General features: G+C 49.2%; 1 protein-coding gene across 3 annotated transcripts in view; it reads right to left on the reverse strand.

Moving 5' to 3' along the window:
* The window catches only part of Foxo3 (forkhead box O3), a 98103-nt gene that overhangs the window by 5921 nt on the left and 70946 nt on the right, over positions 1-21236 (reverse strand). For all 3 annotated transcript variants that reach the window (XM_031348342.1, XM_031348340.1, XM_031348341.1), the window contains exon 3: positions 9696-11135. In XM_031348342.1, coding sequence (XP_031204202.1) covers positions 9732-11135 — 1404 coding nt within the window. In that variant the 3' untranslated portion in view covers positions 9696-9731. The remainder of the gene's footprint in view (positions 1-9695; positions 11136-21236) is intronic.

Genomic DNA, 21236 nt, shown 5'->3' on the forward strand with positions numbered 1-21236 from the left:
GTTTGTTTTGGTTTTTGGTTTTTCGAGACAGGGTTTCTCTGTGTAGTCCTGGCTGTCCTGGACCTCACTCTGTAGACCAGGCTGGCCTCGAACTCAGGAATCTGCCTGCCTCTACCTGCCAAGTGCTGGGATTAAAGGAGTACACCACCACCGCTTGGTAGAAAGTTGTTTTTTATTGGAGGTAAAAACTGTAAGTCGGGAAAAGAAGTCTCTCTCTCTGTAGACCCCTGGCCTGTCTGAGAATGTTTCCTGGGGGCAATACTCTGTTTTGTAAAGCCACTAGACAGTTTTATTTTGGACTATAACTTTGAGGGAGAAAATGCTAAAATAACCCCCAGACCCCGGTATCCCTGAGGACCTTGACCTGGAAGAGATGAGACGGCTCTGAGTGTTCTGTGAGGGTCCCTCCCTGAAAGCATGATCCAACATGGCCACAAAGATGAATGTCTTTCAAAGGGATTAGGTTTCCCTCCTCCCTCAACACAATAAGAGCTAATAAATCACCGTCTAACATCACTATGCCATTAAACATCAGGGGACTAAGTTCCCCACGTCCCACTCCTGACTTTGTGTGAGTGCCGAGGGAGAACTGGTAAGGTGTTACCTAATTCAGACCCCTCCCTCGTTCCCTTTGGTGCTAATTATTCTACTGTGAAAACAAGTGCATGATGGGAAGATGACACACTCCATTCCCCAAGAAGAGAGGCTGACTGTGGTCCACTTTGATCCTAGGGCTGGCACAGACTGGGAGGGAGGCACCCAGGGTGCAGTGAGGCAGCCAACATGTCATCATCTAGCTAGGATTGGCCATGGCCTTAAAACTGGGACGGAAGCCCCGCCATAGTGTTGCAAAGCCACAGCAGCGACAACCCCCAGGCTGCCACACCCCCATTCCCTCTGCAAAGCCGGAGCATCTTCTGGGAATGTCATCATTAAAAAGAACAGGCACTAATCATCCGCTCTGTACTCCGTTCTGTAGAACGGGGCGGGGCCATCTGTGACACTATGCGCTGGAGCTCCCTCCAGGGTCTCAGGCAAGGCCTCCTGGGGAGGCCTGTGCAGGAAGCTGCCTCTGTGCCTGTGGGTTGAGCCAGCGGGGCCAGATACAGCTCCTACAGAGGGGCCCGTGTCACAGCAAGCCCTCACGTCACCCTCGGGAAGGCCAACGCTTTATTTAGTTTTTCTTTTCTGTGATAGAAGGAAGAGTGTAAAGGAACCAGACAAAGGCTAAAGAGAAACACGATCACCCTGAAAAGGGAGGCATGGAGGACACAGGCGAACAAAGGAAGGGGTCCCTTCAACGCCTGAGTAGCTTCTGCAGCTCATCACTGGCTCCTGTCTGTCATACAGGAACTGAAAAAGTAGGGGAGCAGAGGGACAGAAGCAGCCATGGGCTGGGGGCTCAGCGACGCCTGGATTAGTGTGAGCTTCAGGGGTTTTATGGACGTTCACACTGATTTAGTTAGCTGTGAGGCTTCTCCATGGGTTGATGCTCCCGTAGCTTAAAAACAAAAACAAAATGAACAGCGACAACCCCTCTCCCAGCCAGACTTGAGAACGAAAGGGAAGCTGAAGCCCGCTGCGCCTCTGCCGGCACTATGCGATGCACCCATTCACCAGACACACTGTCGGGGAGGAAGAAGAGGTCTCCTCTCTCCTGGATAAGTTTTAAACATTCTTTACTGAGTCGAGGGGAATGACGTGGGAGAGCCCAGAAATCAGGAGGAACCCTCTAAAAACATCGGTGGATGCTGTCATCTGGTGAAAGGCAGAGCCGGCATCTACGGGGAAAGTAGCTCTCTGCCCAATTATCGCCACCGGCTCACAGGGTGTCCTTAGAAAGGGAGATGCCTCCAAAAATGACATCAAACAGAACCACCCGATCCACTTGAATTTGGACTCGGAGCAGTAACAGCTCCCACTGCTGGCCTCTCACACCCTAATGAACCCGCCACGCAAAGCACACGCGTTCGTCAGCACCGGTTTCATCTTCTTGGCAGAGAAGAAATGGAGACCCTGATGCTGGTAAGATATGGGAGCTAAGAAGGAGAGGTGGATGGAATTCTATGTCCACAGATCCACGGGGCTTAGTTAGCAACTATCTCTTGGCTGGAGTTTTAACTGTCTGCCTGAACGGTAAAGGTAAAGTGAGACCCGGAGACCTTCAGGCTTTGAAGCACAGTTTCCGAATAGCCTGTAACTCCACGGTCAAGCTGGGGACCAAGGAAGGAACATTCCGGATCGACAAGGAAGAGGTCCCCTGACTGACAAGGCAGCCTCTCAGAGGTCAGAGAACAGTTGTAGGTTGACTCTGAAGATTTAATGGTTTCTACTGGAGCACAGAGGCAGCCACATGTAATTTTTTTCTTTCTTTCTTTCGAGATAGGTTCCCAAGTAGCCCGGTCTGGCCTCGAACTTCTTATCCTCCAGGACCCACCTCACAATCTGTCACTGTATCCAAATGCTACACTGTACTTTGAAACATTCCTGTGGAGTTCAACTCCAACGGTAAACATAATGCGCCACAGGAAGAGCTGTGGCAGTTGCTATCAGGGCTTTGCTTATGTACATCCCATCCTGGGCCTACGACTGGCCTGAAAGGGGACTTAGGGGGTGCCATCTGGGTGACACTCCATCTTGGGAGCCCTGACAGGCAGTGGGGACTCTGAGGGACAGGCAGGCAAGCAGGTTCTGACTGCAGGGGAGGGCAGGTTTCTATTTGGTGACAAAGCTCTCCAGAAGGAAACCTGGCCTTATGAAAGCAACCCATCTGGAGGAATGGGAGGTTTGTGTTGTCTCTGTGGCTGACGATTGAGAGACTGGGCCCCAAGAATTAGACTCTCCCCAGGAGTCTCCTGCAGGAGAGGAAATGCCCAACACTCTTGAGGTCAGCCCAAGAGGAACATTTACAACTGGGTAGAGACCTTGCAGGCGAGACTTGGCAATGAGACAATCCTGGGAGGTCCAACCTGGCTGGGCCGCTGAGCACTTCCTACTTTCTGTTTGAACCCACCTCCGCTGTCAGCGTGCCCAAAGGGAGACCTGGGGAAGTCTCTGGGTCTCAATGAATAATCTGCTGCTTTGGGCTCTTGACTACTAATTTGTCTCAGGTTTATTGAGGACAGGTGGCTGAACCAGGCGAGTAAACAGGACAGAGACAGATAGCGTTGTTTAACTGGGGGAAATGCACCGATCTACACACACCAAAGACACACACTTAAGGACAGAAAGCACACAGCTTGCAGAGAAGCGAGTGAGACGTGTGACATGCTGGGCTGGGCTGTGAGGCAGCTTTTCAGGTGTCAGGGAAAGCTTCCAGGGCTGGCTGAGAAGGAGACAAGACAGCACCTCCAGAGCCTCTGGTTTCCAGGACATTTTGACGCCTAGACTCGCCTGCCTGTCCCGTTGGCTGGTCTCTGTGCTGAGCTGACAAAACGCAGGGAAACTGAGAGAAGCAGCTATCTTTGAACTTCACAGCTGAGGAGAGACAGCTGTGGCAGGAATCACTGACTGATGGCTAAGATTGCTGAGGCCAGCCTGTCTCTGCCCTGAGGGATGGCAAGAACCTCTCCGTGCAGACGGGACAGCAAAACTGTGGCCTGCATATGCTCTTGATTCTTAGACTCAGAATGATAGGCAAAGTTTGGGATTATAGTCTTTTTAAAATAACCATTTTTGCCAAGTGAGGTGACACATGCCTTTAATCCCAGTACTAGGGAACACTAGAGGGCAGATCACGTGAGTTTCTATATTGCAAGCTTCAGGCCACCTACATAGAGAGATCCTGCCTCAAACACAACCACCACCAGCAAAACCCAAATCAACCAACCAAAAGGAACTTCTCTTTGAGGGCTCGGGGTGGCTGTAGGAATTAATTACCCTCAAGACCTATACCCAAAAGTTTAACTGGCAAAGACCAGTGGGATCTTCCACTCCAGCACACACTCATCTGGGGGTCACCTCGGGACACTTCTCCAGCCTGCTCTCCTCCTATCCAGGTGAGCCGCCACACAGACCTCACTCTGCCTCCCCCGGATGTTTTCCACCTCACTGCTGCGCCTCACATCTGGCACCTAAGCATCCTGTGCTCAGAATGCCTCCCCACACTTTGAGCTCCCAGCATTGAGTTCCTGGAAAGCAGGAGAGTCCTCACAATGATGCAGTACCGGGGAACACTTGCTATTTCAGGAGCATCGTCTTAGACACAGTATTTGCTCGCAAGCAGCATAAATTCCCGTGAGTGAAATAAAGTGTTCCCACGTAGCCTGGAGAGCTTAAAGTAAAAACACAAAACAAAACAAAACAAAACAAAACAAAACAAAACAAAACAAAAAAAGCACTAAGCCCTTAGCTGAGTGAGTGAGCCACGCTCTCTGAGTAGCCCCGACTTCCTCCCGGCCCCATTCCAATCCCCAGGGTCTTCCTGATGCTGCTGGTTCCAGGACCTCATCACACTTCACACACAGTGAGGCTTACTGGCACCCGGGTAGAACCTACTGTTTGTGGAACACAAGCGCAGACCTGCACTGCTTCCCGGGAGGGAGGATTTTCAGACAACTTCCCAAAACTCCTGTTTCTTGTAAGATGAAATTGAATACAAGGCACATACTAACATTCAGTGGGTTCTCACCCATGTAATTCATCTTCCTTTGCCTCTGTACACCCCACCATATAAAGCCCTCACATTCCTACAGTCAAAGCCCAGCTACTCAGTCTTAAGCCGCCGTCTCAAGGAAGAGACCTACCATGTACAGAAGAGAATGGGAGCCTTGAAGAATGTTTACAGACCTAAGCCATGACCTGAGTAGGTCCTGTGAACCTTCCCCGGTGTGACCCTGGGGCGAAGTGGGGTGAAGTATGACAGCATGCAGGGTGAGATGTCCTAGATCCTGTGAAGGTGGGGGGAGTGGAGGCACTCTCTCCCTGAGAGACCAGTTCCCAGGCACAGAAGCCGGTCCACCAAAGTCCTCTTTTCCTATTTCAGATATATGTAGGGTCTTGGGAGATTAACTTTCCAACAGAACAAAAATCAGTTCTTCAGATTCCAGAGTTCAAACTACACATCTATCTCTAAAAGTAGGACCAAGACTCAAAGGTGACACAGACAAGGGCCAAAGTCCAGCGAGGAGAGAAACCAAGGTGAGCAGGAAGGAGGGACCTGAGGCCGAGTCGTCTGCTCAGGCAGGGAGCCTTGCCTGGTGTGGTGCCTCCACAGAGATGCGTTCTGCCTTCGAGTGGACCCCACCTCCGTGCCCACCTCACCGCACAGCAGCCTGAAGGGAACTCGGCTGGCTACGTCGAGGTGTGCTTTGGCTGAGGCACTGTGTGGCAGCTAGCATTCCGCTTCTACCGCCTAACAGGTCCATCAGCACATTTTTTGACTATTTATGACTGTTGGTCTGCATGGCTTTCTGATCATTTCCAAACATATAAAGGATCAACAGATGCTCCAGTGAGCCACTGGGCCACGTTTATTCCTGGAGGCCCCGTAGAGACTGTTAGGATTTGGACTCTGAACCTAAGTCTAAGAGTGCATCTGACTGGGGTCTCCTTGGCTTCTAATTTCCCTAAGAAACCAAATCAAATACTCTACAGAGATAAATATTTAGCTGGAAAGAAAATGTACGGCCTGAAATGCTTTCACCAGAAAGAGGGTGAAAGAGTGGGATAAGGAAGGAGGGAAAGGGGGACATTGCAGCATAGAAACCTTCAATCAAACAAAGACTGACAATTAGAGCCTGTTCTCTACAAACACTGGAATTAACCGGAGACATCATGACCAAAGACTCTTGCCCTTCAACAAATGAATACCATGGGCATAAGAGGTCACTAAACAAATAGAAGAACTGGGGTTAGAGTAAGGGCCACGTTTCTCACTGGGAGGAGAGAAAACAAAAGTAGACCAGACCCTTGCGGCCCAGATCCTCAGTCCTCAGAGCATGGTGCTCCAGGCCTCGTGGAGTCGTGCTCCAGGCCTTGGTCTACTGCTTAGCACTAGGACACCACCTCGAAGACAGCCTCGCCTCTCAGATATTCATCTAATGGAGACTTGCTAGAGCCACAGCACGGTGACTGGATTTCCTGTCATCATGCTATGCCCAATAAGCAACCATCAGCCTTTAGAGGCCAGACCCCCTGTGAGTACCTGCCCACCCGAATATTTCTTTCTGCTTCCATAAAAGCCCCAGGAGGCTGGGGGTGTCTCTGAGTGGTCTGGGGTGCCTATTGGGATGGTGAAGATGGGAGATCCAGGCTTCTTTCCTACATGCAGTGGAATAGCTGAGGAAGGCTCTTGCAAGGCCTCTCCCACAGTGAAGACCAACAGCGGCCTAGGGAAAGGTGAGGCCTGTCGGGCACTCCTTCAGAGATGCTAAAGGAACACTTTCATAAGGTTCCAAACCTCACCAGTCCATCTGTGGCAGAATCTCTCTCTCAAAGTGGAAAATACCAACCTCTCTAATGTGTACTCCCAAAATGGCAGGTGGGACTTTGAGGGCACAGCCCTAGGAGGCAAAAGAAACCTCAACTAGTTTTGGTTGTCAAGGAAAGCAGCTGCCTTCTGCAGACAGTGTAAGACTGACTCAGTGTTCCTATGGTCTGCATGAACTCATGGGATCAAGGGAGAAAACACCGTATCCCACATGATGGTTCTTGCAAAAGCTGCCTCTGCTGGGGAGGCATGAACATTCGTCCCACTGTGTAAGCAAGCCTGGTGAGACCCGGGGGCAGACGGCATGCTGCCATGCCACAGAGCCATGAAAACGGCAGCCGTCTGTGAACATCAGCCTTTCTGCTTTATCAAGGACCCTATGCAACTCTGCGTGAGCTACAGAGGGCCCCTCATTTAGACAATGTGCTGAGGGACAATGTCATCCAGCATGGGTCTTTGGTTCAAATTCATACAGGATGCTTGTCAAGCTCAAGAGGGTTCCCTGGAAGCCTAGACTACAACCACCATACCACATCTCCCACTCGTGTACACGGGAAAGTCCACGAGCATGGCTGGAGGATGGGGCTCTACCAAGCCAGGACCTGGCACTCGGAACACACAGCTGTGCTTCTGTAGAGAAGCACAGCTTTTTACCCAGGCTCTAAAGTGAATGATACATGTGAGACTGCCAGCTCTTCAGAGAAGCCTGTCCCAGAGGTTCTCCAGTAAGATGTCATCTGGCCAGGGCTGCTCCATTAGCCTTGGTGGGGCCATATGGCCTAGGGTAGGTACACTGCAAACCAGAAGGCCAGGGCTCGGGAGCTGGGCTGACTAGTCAGGGAAGGTGAGATCTGTTTCCCAAATTGGAAACAAGCTAAGCCTCAAAGTCAAAAACAAAACAAAACAAAACAAAACAAAAACCAACCCATAGTACTTCTGGGGTCACACTGTGTTCATGAGGGTTGACAGAATTCACTCTAAAGCAAGACGAGAATTCTCTATCAGAGGACGGGCTCCCGAAAGTACCCTCTCCCCAGCCCCGCCCTGATGTTTCTTCTCTTGTCCTATGGCCATCCCAAGATGCACTGTTCTCAGGAAAATTTAGTAATTATCTACAGTCTATTTTGTTTTATATAAAGGGCCTACTATGTACATCCACGCTGACTTTAAACTCTTGGCTTTCTTGCCTTAACATCTCAAGTGCTGGGATTATGGGTGTGTGGTAATTTTTATGTATTTTGTAACCTTTATTATGTTTTACTATTATTGTGTAACTTCTTTATTTTACTATTAAGTGTCTAATGTGTGCAAGTGTGGGCATGAGCATCTACTGCGATTGTGGAAGTCAGGACAACTTTCTGGGGTTGGTTCTCCTCTTCTGTCATGGGATTTAGGGCGCCAGCTCAGATCCCTCTGCTTGTCTGGCAAGCACTGGTAAGCCATCCTGCCAGCCCTGACTTTATTTTAACAGGAAAAAAAAAACCAATCCTCTCGAATTCACTTCCCTTGAAATGTCCTGAAAAGCTAAATAGCAGCTTGAAGCTCCACTGGAATATCACGATGAGAGGCAGGGTCTCCAGAACAGAAAGTTATCACTAATACAACTAAAGGCCATCAGATACTTAAATCTCCCTTAATAGATTTCCAAACAATTTTTATAAACCCACGTGTACACGCGGCATGCTATTCAATTAGAAGAACCATCCAACTGAAACAGACAAGAGCTGACAGCACATTTTCTCGAAGGTTTAGTGAACAGGGAAGTGGTCTCTACTTACAATGACAAATTCATCTTCTTTGTTGTGTCAGAAACCGCAACCACAACCTCCCTCATGGAAGACAAACCTGAGTATCTACCTACATTCCTAAAATCAACCCCCACAGCCCAGCAGGGCCGGGAGTAACCGGCTGGCAATGGCACTCTAGTCAGTTTCCACTGCGGTCTTCTCCCAGCTCCAGGCTATTGAGGACTGCAGTGAGGTCTGGGCCATCGGGACCCTGCCTGGGCCTGGGAACACTGAGATGCTTACACTGGTCATGCTCTGACCCTCCCCTGGACAGCAACCTCGATGCTTGGGGTGCCTGCACCCGGGAGGAGGGGTGCAGTTTAGGGCAGTGAGTTCCTTTTCTCTTTTGTGCAGCTTGAAGGAAGAGGTAAACAGCTCGCTCAGATTGAAATTAAAAACAGAAGAAAATGGGAGCCTTTCAACACGGGGCATGGGAGACATACACTGAAACAAGCCAGTTGGCAGAAATAGCCAGATTCCCTTCCCCAAGGCAGGAGAAGAGTTCCAGGGGAACCCTGTCTACTACTCACACTCCGGCGCAGTCCAGAGTGCCTTTTAAAAAACCATTTACAGAAAATATGAAGCAAGCCACTTAAGACGTGTCGTCTCTGGGACAAACTGTGTGACCTGGGCAAAGTACTTAACCTCCGTGGTTCCTGGCTGGCTCATTTGTCAGTCAGTACGCTCACCCGACTGCCCTTGGTAAGGTCAACCTGGTGCAGTTTGACAAAACCCTTTCAAACTCCTTTGCAAGTTTGATTCTTGCAGCAGCTCTATGGGCTAGCCGGACCACTAACCCCACTGTATAAACTGAGAAAGAGACTCAGGAGCTGACGGGACCTTCAGGGCCTCACCCTGTGCCATGGCCAGCTGCGAGTGTGTTGGGATTAGAGGTGTTGGGATTAGAGGTGTGCTCCACCTGCTTTTTCTCATGACATCACAGCACTGGCTGGTTCTATGACTGTCATGCTCCTCCCACAATCTCTTGTGTCCCTTCTGCAAAGGGTGGCAAGAAGAGCCTCTGCTATCAATGCGGTGGTGATCTAAGGACCCGCCATTAACACTTTCCTAGGGCAGAACATTACTTTCCTAGGGGGTGGAGAACCATCACACAAGAGACTAACCCAGCACTAGACAAGAGCCTTTGTAAGAAACTCCTCCAGCTGGTAAGTTTCCCTGTGACCTTTGACCTAAGCATCTCCCTCCCTCCCCTTTCCTTCTCTTCTCATCCACCCCCACACAAAGGGTAGGAGACCCTGCAGTAACAGCTCTGTGAGGGGAGAGGATAGAAAGAGTGAGCTTTTTGAATATTTGAGTGTTCTTTTTATTACTGACGGCTGTGAGCCCTGCCTCACAGGTAGAACTGATGACCCAGCTGGGAGTCATGATTGCTGCGTGGGCTGTCTGGATAGGCAGACGGCCCCGCCCCGCCCCGCCCCACCCACCTCTGATGCTTTCACATTGCACTGGGCACTGACCTGCTTTGCCCATTTCCCCTTTTCCTCAATGATCCTTCAGCCTGGCACCCAGCTTTGAGATGAGGCCTGCTTAGCACCAGTGAAGTTCCCCACGTTCAAACCAACAACGTTCTGTGTGGAGATGAGGGAGTCAAAGTTAAAATCCAACCCGTCAGCATCCATGAGTTCACTACGGATGATGGACTCCATGTCACATTCCAAGCTCCCATTGAACATGTCCAGGTCCAAGTCACTGGGGAACTTATCGTGGCCCATGACGGGAAGGTTTGCACTAGCTGAATACAGGGAGGAGCCTGAGAGGGAGTCCGAGAGGGTTTGCATAGACTGGCTGACGGGAGACTGCTGCTGGTGTTTGGCTGAGCCAGGGCTGCTGGAGTCACTCAGGCCCATGTTGCTGACAGAATTTGACAAGGCACGGCTGCCACCAAGAGCGCCCTGGGTTTGGTGCTGGTGGTGGAGCAAGTTCTGAGTGACCAAACTCCCCTGGGTAGGCTGGGCAGCAAAGGACATCATTGGGTCGTTGCGAAGCATCACATTCCGGCGGGCATTCTGGGCAGACACAGCGGTGCTAGCCTGAGACATCAAGGGGTCTGACTGGGTCATCATGACATCACTGTGGCTGAGTGAGTCCGAAGTGAGCAGGTCTTGGAGTGTCTGGTTGCCATAGTGTGACACGGAAGAAAAGGTGGCTGGTCTGTTCTCCTGAATGGTCTGCATGGGCGACTGGCGCAAGGAGTTCAGAGACGAAGGTCCAAAGACGGTACTGTTGAAGGAGCTGGTTGGAGAGCCCAGGCCAGAGCTCTTAGCGGTGTAAGGGAAGCTGGAGCTCCGCTGCATGAGCCCGCCAGGAGGCGACGGCTGGGATGGCGGGAGCGTGATGTTATCTAGCAGGTCGTCCATGAGGTTCTCGGCCAGCCCGTCATTCAGATTCATGGTGCCCGCCATGTCGGTCAGCCGCGGGAGCTCCACGTTGCATGGCTTGCTCACAGAAGGCGACAGGCTGGCAGAGCTGCTGTACAGCATGGGCGAGAGGGGTCCATCGTCGTCCTGGACGTCATCCAGCTCCGTGCTTGCCAGGATGGGGGACAGGCGGCCGCTCACGGTGCTGGCGTTGGAATTGGTGCGTGAGCGGAAGTCGGTCCACGCATCCAGCTCGTCGCTGCTGCGGGATGTGGGGCTGCCAGGCCATTTGGAGAGCTGGGAAGAAGGGCTGTCCTCTGCCGCCTCTGGGGCAGCCTGCAGGGCCGCCTTCTTCTTGGCGGCCCGGCCCCGGCTCTTGGTGTACTTGTTGCTGTTGTCCATGGAGACGGCCCGCCGACGGGGTGCCTTCCCGCTCTTTCCCCCGTCGGGGTTGATGATCCACCAAGAGCTCTTGCCCGTCCCTTCATTCTGAACTCGCATGAATCGGCTGTGCAAGGACAGGTTGTGTCGGATGGAGTTCTACAGAGAAAGGGAAAGGGAAACTGTGAGCAGGAAGGTCCAGTCCAAAGGGGCATTCAGACTCTTCAGTTTCTAAAGACCTCTAAAAAACAAACAACCTAAGAAACAAACAAAACCGTTCTTATAACTTTTGGGGGTGGGGGGAGGAAGGTGCCACACATGCACATGGCATCAGAGGACAACTTGTGGGAGTTGGGGTTTTCCTCTCATCAGGTGGGCCCCAGGGACTGAACTCGGGCCATCAGGTTGGTGGCAAAGGCTTTTTATCCACTGACCCATCTTGACAGCCTAGCTTTAGTTTTATAGGCTAACATTATTTATTTATTTTTAAACGACAGACATCTTTTTGACTTGGTACAAAGCACCAAGTTAAGTGGAAAGGTCCGTGTTGGGGCTGCAGAGACTGTCCCCTGAAGGAGGCGCGGAAAACATGGGTGCCCACGCTCCCCGACGCTGCCCAGGTTCCCAGGTTGCAGTGCGCTGTCTGTAAGTATGTTTCTTATTCTGCAGTTCACACTGAAACTTTATGACCAGGACACTCCCTCCCTGTACTTTACAGCAAACTTCCCAGTGCTCTGAGAAACTAGTTACCTGAGTGGCTGTTTGTCCTCAGCTCTAAGTGTAGAGCCAGCAGCTAGCTCCTAAATGCTTTTATCAGAAAGTGTGGCGTTTGACCTGTTCCCTCCAGGGAACCCTGCCACAGCTTCACCACTCACCAGTTAACTCTGGCAGACAGACCTTCAGGGACAACTACGGAGAACCTCATTTAGAAGAATTTGCATCGTTTATGTATTCTGCGCCCTCAGGAAGTGTGGGCTGAGTAACCTCCTTCCAAGGAGTACAGAAGGAAAAGGGGAGAGGGAGTAATCTAAGAGATGCTGTGTGGGCTGGGTGACCAGGGCCGACCACTGTTAACAGCGACTAGCACATCGCAAGCGTATATCCTAGATAAAACACGTGGAGAATGGCAACTTTTCTATCATTTTTTTTCCAAAACCCAAATCCCAGATGAATCATAATTATTACTCCAATACATTAACTCCAATTAAAGGGCATTTACAAAGGCTTGTTTAGAACTCTCCAGAACTGCAAAGGAGTGACCAGGAAAGGTAATGTCAGGAGCTGGCACATCCTGGATGAGATCCCATCACAGAAAACAAACAAACGCACACTAACTAAACAAACAAAAAAATTCAGAAAAAAACCTGGGAAGTCTGATTAGCATTATAGATCTTAGCTCAGAATAACGATAAATACTGGCTCATCCACGCTGACACTTATACCAGGACTGTAGGGTGTTACAAGGGGACAATTGATGGTGGAGTACTGCTAATTTCACAAGTTTCCTACATACCTAAAATAATCCTCCTCCTGTTCAAGTAGGGCAGAATCCCCTTAAAATCCTAATAACCTGCACCCACTGCTGGAATCTTCCTCCTGGCTTAGCAGATACATCCAGTTGTCCAGGGTAGCCAGGCTCACAATTATCTCTGCCACTGGCCAATCGCATGACCCCATGCAAATCATTTCATCTGTCTGCCACAGCAGCAGGTTCCCCATCTTCATTATGGTCATAAAATCCAGCCACCCCTCCCTGCCAGGGTGACATAACAGTGACAGATGATAATGCACGTCAGAAGCCAGTCACGCTATCGGGCAGTGTTTTCCTCCTCCTAGGAAGTGCAGGTCCAGGGTGAGGAGTGCTCTGAGCCATAGCAGGCTCCTTCTAATCTGTAAAAATGCAGGGAGAGTGCTTATGGTGTTCCCCACATCTGGAACAAGCACCTGCAGGCCAGATGAGTTTTTATTGGCAAGTTTAAAGATGAAAGACATTGCCTAATACTACATATTAAACATGAACAATTCTAAAAGTCACATTTAAAGAGACTTGGCAATCATCAACTGTATTTATGTAGAAGATACAAATACAAATGTGTTCTACCAGATTGTTTTTAAATACAGAAAGTCAACAGAATTTTGTCATAAGTAAATAACTCTAAATACAAAGTATTCCTGATATGCATTCCTAGTCAAGAAGGGACTGGAGTTCAGGCTAGGCAAAGAACACCAGCAATTCTGCTCACAGCTGCCATTTTCTACAACTGCCACCAAGACCCCGGGAGGCACGCGGAGGACCCTGGGAAGCATGCATTACCCAGGAGACAACACGCCTTTCCCCCTCTCTTTTATTGGTTTGTTTGTTTAAATTGCCTTGTTGTTGTTGTTGTTTTGTTTTTTTCGAGACAGGGTTTCTCTGTGTAGCCCTGGCTGTCCTGGAACTCACTCTGTAGACCAGGCTGTCCTGGAACTCAGAAATCCACCTGCCTCTGCCTCCAAAGTGCTGGGATTAAAGGTGTGCACCACCACTGGGCGGCTTGGTTTGTTTGTTTAGAATAATGGCCAGTGTACTGATGGTTCAGAAGCTGTATTTCTTTGAAACAGAATGCTTTCTCTATGATGTGGGTAAGAGGCACACTCCTACCATGCACTTGGCAGAGAAGAGCAAGGCCCGCTGTGAGGACATAGGTAATTCAATGTATTTAGTAAAATGCAGACACAGACTCCAGGGTGAAAAGTAAGCTGGTCTGGAAGCTTTAGGGGTACAAAGCAGACACCCCCTAATTACTCCCACCCAAGTGTTTACTCAAACACCAAATGTTTACAAAAATGAGCAATCTTATATATTCAGTGATCCTGCATCTTTTAAGGAACGACATTTTTAAAATGTATTTTATTGTTCCTAATTCCAAGCCTACTAAAAGACCAATGATACCTTTTATGGATTTTCTGATAGCCATGTAATTACCATGACTCTACACCCCCCCCACAACAACATATATGTATAATTTTATGCAACTGCAAGTGGCTAACACTAGAGACAGATACCAAGCTTCTGCAAGAGCCTGAAACACCTGGTACGGAAGGCCAGTGCCACAGGGAGTCAGGGCAGGGGTGGGTCATGAAGACTGGCCTCCTGTCCAGGTCCCTAATTGCAAAGTGAAGATCTGAAGGTCTGCCAGGTAATAACAGTGCTGGCTACTGAACCTTGGCTTTTAAAGTCACCGCCTCTAAGCCTTCTAGCTTGGAGAGGCAGTCCATCAGTGTCCTGATTCTGCATGTGAAGGCTCAGGGCCTGAGATAAGAACCAGCACAGCCCACCGGCTAGTGCAGAGCAGTGACAACTGGAAGCAGCTTGCCCAACTTTCTTCCAATGCTTGTTCTGTAGCCCTTCACCGGCCCACCAGCAGGTTCGTGAGAAGTCACCATTTAATGTCCTTAGGCTCAAGAAAAACACCCTGAGAAACATACACACAGAGAGAGAATCTTATTGTGACTCCATTTATGAAATCCTTGGAAATTTAGAGGCCTTTCCTCAATTTTTGTAGAAATTTTGTAGAAAAGTATTTTGTTGTTCTTCCTGAGGCGAGATCAGTACCCACACTGACGATGGGACCACCACAGGCTCTTATACAGAGCCCGCCTTAGGAAGGAGAGCCTGCCTCTAGTGGCCTCTCATTTTAGAGGGTTATTAGTGGTAGAACACAGTCTCTGGGGCCCATTATCTATGGTGCTCAGATAGGTCTTTCCAGCACCTTCACTAAGCCAACATGAAAACTGGGCCACCATCTTCCTCACTGGCTCCAGTCCCAGCAGCCTCTCTTCATGCAGACTGGCCACCGTAAAATCTATAATCTGAAGGCGGGACACTGACAAAGATCAATAAACACAGCTCACCTGTCCATTACTGTCCAAACGCCCCACAGGGCAGATGCCAGCCACAAATGTATTTATGGGTTCAGAAGTCCAATGACTGGCTTTTCCTCCTTAGTTTTATTGAAAACAGAAAAGTTAAAGAAAAGAAAGAAAGAGTGAAGGAAGGGAAAGAAAGGAGAAGAGCTGGGTAAAACATCGTCGCTGAGGTAGTCTTCTCTACACCTTCCCTAGTAACAAGTGAAAATCAAGGCCCTGTAAGACCACAGGGTCCTCTCCAACTTCAATCTCAGGAAAACCACCATTAAAAAATATCCTACTATGCTGGGCAGTGGTGGCTCAGGCCTTTAGTCCCAGCACTTGGGAGGCAGAGGCGGGTGGATCTCTGAGTTCAAGGCTAGCCTGGGTCTACAGATCGAGTTTCAGGACAATCAGGGCTACACAGAGAAAAAAAGCCCATATTGGAAAACAAAACAAACAAAACGCTCCTCAAACTGTGGTTCTCCACTAATTTTATGTTACTATCGTAAGAAGTAATCTGAATTTCGAAGGTTTTACTTTATGTGGAGAAAGGTAACCTAAGGTAATGAAACAATAGTTTGATGAAACTCTAGTTCTATCAAGTTCAGGTTTTCTTACCCTCTACTTATATCACATATACACTTGAAGCCCACTATGAAGTTCTCTTGGCTAGAAAACCATGTGTTTTGCTTGCCCATTCTGTCACCAGTTAGTTACCGAGGCTGCCCAGAAGTCACCCATCCAGACCTTGTGAGCAGCTCCAGTTATCTAAGCCAAGAGTCTGTTAGAAACTGCCGCTTCCCATGCAAGCACGCCGACTTCCCTCAGCTCCAACGCAGATTTATAAAACTTTAAGAAACCCCTATAGTTTGTCCAAGGGGGCAAAGCTAAGAACAATCCCTGGCTTTTTGTGTTACTCCTCCTCTGTGATGTGGTTAATGAGTAACCAAGCTGGCAAACGTGACTGTGGCCACAATTAGTGGCAAATCTTCCAGGAGATGTGCAATAGGTGTGAGGAGGCAGCCTTTTGGGATTGACATTTCAGTCACGTTGACTTTGCTGCGTGGGCCACCGCCTAAAGATCCCTTTGCCCGGCCCACCTAGAAGACATTAGCATAGATGACTGCACTGACTAGAATTTGATAATTATTTTCTTCATGTGATGAGCAGTTTTCTGTTGCAAAATACATTCACTGCTGGGGCTAACATGCCGTGACCCTTAACTATGCCAAATCATTATGAAGACAGGTGGATTCAAAACAGAATGGGAGTCAGTGAGAAGCTGCCTCCGAGCTGCAGAGAACCCCACCACTCATTTACAGAGTGGGCAGGTAAGACAGCAAGCGTGGGAAGGTGGCCACAGAGGTGACAGCCATGCCCGAGTCAGGCCCAGTGCTCTGTGACCTGGACCTCAGTGGCCCCTTTGGAGAAGGCAGGATCAAATGCGCTCTCTATGTCTGGGATCCCTGTGAGGATTCTATGACACTCAGCATGAGACGATACTTAGCAGAGCGCCAAGCACAGCTCTCCACGACAGATCCTGCATACAGATGCAGACAACTTGGACCTTAGCTTATGGTTCTCCGAGCATCCTGTGCTTTAAGTCAAAAGGGGAGAGAGAGGGGGTGGTGCCTTCCAGGAAAGGATTACAAACTTTGTAAGGGTTTTTAGAGGGCAGTGCCAGTAACTGGGCATGTGTGACTGCTGCTGTACTGCATCTGCCCCACTCCTTCCACGCCATGTTTACCTTGTGGAGACGCGGCTGACCCAGACACCAGCTGCATATGCTTTCTCTGGAACACAGAGAAGGTTTGTCTGGAAGCAACATGTGGTACCAATTTATCTTTCCCAGCAACAGCAAAGAGAAATCTACTCACTTTAAAAATAAAAAGGTTGTGCAATTTAACTCTTAAAAGCCCTGCTTTTTTTTTTTTTTTTTTGCAAAGAAGACAATTCCAATTCCTCCTCTTCCTCCTCTTCCTTCCCCTCCTCTTCTTCCTCCTCCTCCTCTTCTCCTCTTATTTTTTATTTATTTTTATTTTCTAGGTGGTCTAGAGAGTAACAGAATGTGTAATGGTTGTCAACATATGAGCCCATCCCTGCCCATTAGGCTCGGGAGACACTGCAAATGGCTGCTCTCCAGGACAGCGCTCATCTGCCTCTCATACAGAACCCATGCTTTAAGTTGGTCTCAGGGTTTGACTCGAGGACACTGACAATCTAGAACAAAGCTGTCCAATGCCTGGACTCCAATATTCACTCCTGGTGAACCACTGGTGGCAATGGGTGCATGTACGGCTCAGTGTAAACGGTGACTTTCTGAGGCTGCGGAGGCTGGTGTGCCACATGCAGAGGCAGCTACAGGAAGAGCTGGCTGGGCTGCCAGGGCCTCTCAAAGCTTTCAGCTCTAGGCTTCTACTCCTTAGCAATTCTGCAGTCTGGCTGCCTGTATGAGTCTTCCAGAGAGACTTTTTCTAACCCATGCCTTTTCCCAGAGATCTGGTTCAATACCTGTGTTGAGGCCTGGGTATTTTACTTTTTAGAATTTTTGTATTTTTCAAGACAGGGATTCTCTGTGTACTGCCGGCTGTCCTGGAACTCACTCTGTAGATCAGGCTGGCCTCAAACTTGGAGACACCTGCCTCTGCCTCCAGGGTGCTAGAATTAAAAGGCATGTGGCACCATGGCCCTGTTGAGGCCTGGATATTCTAAAGCCCCCTAAGTTATCCTAATTAGTAATCAGGACTAAACGGATTGAAGTCCCCTTCCCCTATAGCACTCCACTGACTTGACTGCCAGTGCCTCAGGTCTGGTAACAGTGCAGTGACATCCTTCGAGCCCAAGACCTAGACTCACCCTGTCACTGTCCCCCATGCTTCAGGAGACTAGCCTTTAGCTGGCCCTGCCCTCCCCTGAATTCATCTCCAGACTCTATCTCCTTGGGACTAACTACTGTGATAAGTAAAAGCGAACACCCGTGTCAGAGCATGACCTGGCGTGTGACAGCAGGCCTGGAAACTGAAAAACATTTTTTCATATGTGCTATCCATAGTAGCCAAAAAAATAAGCCTTCCAGCTGGATAAAAATATAAATAAACCTTCATTAAAAGGATTGCACAATCAACCCTGATGTGTAAGACAAGTTTGTCTGTTTCTAGTCTTACTCTTGTCTGAAGTCTTAAAAGTTTAAACCATTAAAGGACCTTAAAAAACAATGATGTTCTAAAATAAATGTTGTTGGGAACTTGGCTGAGGGATTGTATTTCCAGCTAGAGACAAGACTTCCCGCTAAATTTGCTGACAGTAATTCTCTATCCACAGATGTCCTCTGGAAACAGTCTTCAAGTTTTCATGCAGACAGCCAGTGACAGCAGGATTAAAACAGTCGTCAGAGGAGCAGAACCACCATCCACGTTTGCTCTCTACACCCCCTCGCCTCTCTTAGGTAGAGCTGGCTGGAGAGAGAATCCTAGCCGCGAAGCAAATTCTCCTCCGTGTAGAGTGGGCCAGCATGCTGCCAAGCACAGTGTTGTTGGCTTTCTAGTGTGGACTTTAATACAGTAATAATAATGCACATTAGTTTTTCACCAAGCGAGATCGTCTTTTCAAGCTATCCCACAGCTGTTTCTGCTCTTGGAGGGCAAGAGGAACATTCCATTCCTCCCAGCCAAGCTTGCACTTCCGGCACACAAAGAACCCTGGCAGCCTCACAGCCTCTGCCCACACCCACGGCTGGCCGCCCAGCCCTCTCCCTCCCCCAGACCTTGCGCTCCCCACTCCCCACTCCAGGCCCCAGACCAAGCAAACATGGTACTCAGTCCGCATGCTTCCACAGAGCAGGCTAGACCATAGCTCTTGGCCAACTCGTCTCTTCAATGTATTCTCCCCAGAGGTTTTCAAAGTGTTTCCCTCTCCTACAAGAGACTTGACAAACACAAGCTGCTGAGATTCCCTTTAAAACCATGGTGATCTAGCCATATAAAACAAATGCATCAGAGCGTTCCAAAGCCAAGCGATCACAGAACACTCTTGAAATTTATTTTACAGTATTTAACAACATAATTTTATCAACCCAAACTTCACCTGAGATTTAAAAAAAAAAACAAAGTTACATCTTTTTCCAGTTTGGAAGCATATTGTGTATTAGAAATGGATAAAAACGGACATTAGAAACTCACATCCAGAATGCAGGGATGTAACAGAAAGTTTCGAGTTACTTTAGTGACATCAGAAGCTTTGTACAACGCAGGGGAAATATGGTGCTGGGAAACAGCAGCCAGACTTGACAGTGTAAGAAGCTGAGACGAGACCATAAGGCCAGATGGACAGGGATTCAATCAGTTAATACGTGGTAGCAGGGCTGAAGCGAACTCACATCTCCTGGCTTTGAGGCATAAAGGTAATGTCAGCCAGAAACACATCATCAGTGTAGCATGCATGCACGCATGCATCCATCCATCCACCCATCCATCCCCCCTCCCTCTCTCTATTCACCTACCCATCTATCTTACCCATCCATCAACCCACCCACCCATCCATCTTATCCATCACTCCCTTCCTCCCTCCACCCACCCTGTATGGGACCTGCTTTACAGTGAATACTCAGAATGCTCTCATCTAATAACTGGATCCGTGGGAAGAGGGCAGGAGTCACAGGACAGGCCTGAGCTGTGAGACGGAGGCGAGGGCCTCACAAGTGCTGCACTGTGCAGTAAGCACCCACTGGGTAAGTCCGAGGCAACACTAAGGTGCTGGCCAGTTCAGTCTCACCCAGGGTATTAGGAGGTGACGGCACATGCTGACACAAACGGGAGGTTCTAGAAGAGAAATGGGGAGACCAACAAACTGACAGGGCGTAGATTGGTCAGTGGTGCAAGGCCTGGTAGATGCAGCTGAGATCTAGCCCGGATAGAGTTTACTCTTAGTTCATCTTGCAAGGCTATGGGGCCTTCCCTGCTAAGAGACTCACTCAAAATCACAAGTAACAAACCTTGGCTCCAAGCAAGTGTGCACCAAGGGAAACTCACAACAGTGTGTATTCTACCAACAATCCGAAGGAAATGCGGGTACTCGCTGCCTGCCAGGAACACTGCTCAGTCCCTGACAAATCTCATCTCATTTTCTTTACCCTACAAGCAGGAAGCCGGGAGGGAAGAACGCTTAAGAATGTGTCCGGTGAGCGTTGGCGCTGCGAATCCAGCCTGCTGGCTAACTCCGAAGTTCTTCTACCATGTGTTTCCCAATTACCAAACACACTGGGGGTGGGGTCGGGGAGGGGGCTGCACGAACAGGGACCAAAGGGCTTGAACTACAAACACTTCCCGTGTCTGCTGGCTTCTGTGCTGAGGGAAACTAGCCACTGACTGAGTCCAAGCAGTGTTACCTGGCTGTCCTTGGGAGGTCTAACATCAGGTCCTCAAAGAGCTGGCAAGATGACACAGATTCTCATGCCAGACACATCAGGCAAATGTCTGCAAGTACCCTGGACTGCTAGGATGGGGCTTAATCTGAAACAGGGACCCTACTTTATACTATTTAAGACATCTAATTAGCCTATTATTAAGCCAGAGAAAGAATAGCCTGCTTCAAAATTACGTGAATATTAAAATATGATGTCTACTGCCTGCAAGTGAGAACAGGCAGGGTGCTCTGCTTAGCCTCAACCAAAAACTCCGGGAGAAGCCGCACTCCGGTTGCAAATGTGACTGCTCCTCTTCTGGCATCAAAGCCCACCACAGCAGAAACCACTGCAGTACAAGCACACCAAAGGGATGGACATGGGGGTGCTGGGTAGTGACTTCACCTTGTCAGCCCGCAGCTCAAATCTGGGAAGCCCGATTCCTGCTCCGATTTACAATCGCTCCCTTCCCATGAAATCTGCCAGCATCAGCACCACACAAACACAACTGTCTCCAGCTCTCTGGATGTCACAACTCGGAAAACCCATTCTCCGATATCTTGCTATTTCAGAAGTAATGTGCTTTTTGGGAGCTTTGAAGTACATGCCAACGTGTGGGTACGATCAAACAGTTACACACACTGGAAAGACAGGGAAGGGAGAAGGCAGCTTTCTGTGTTAATTATTCCAACACCATGAGTCAAGGTGAAAGAAGCTGTGGATGGAGGCCAATACCACATACCCAACGCTGGCAACTACAAACAAAGCAACTGATAAATTGTCCTCCATAGAAACAAGGCGTCCAACCCTGCCAGTTCTGCAGCAACTCAGGCCAATAGCGTCCCAGTCTCCACACGCACCGCTGAAGCTCAGCTAACCTGGAGCCTCTGGGGAGCCGCTTCCACACTATAACCTCACCTGTGTGCACACCCCATACACTATAACCTCACCTGTGTGCACACCCCATACAC

The sequence above is a fragment of the Mastomys coucha genome, unplaced genomic scaffold, assembly GCF_008632895.1.
Source record: "Mastomys coucha isolate ucsf_1 unplaced genomic scaffold, UCSF_Mcou_1 pScaffold3, whole genome shotgun sequence".
In the NCBI taxonomy this organism is placed as follows: domain Eukaryota; kingdom Metazoa; phylum Chordata; class Mammalia; order Rodentia; family Muridae; genus Mastomys; species Mastomys coucha.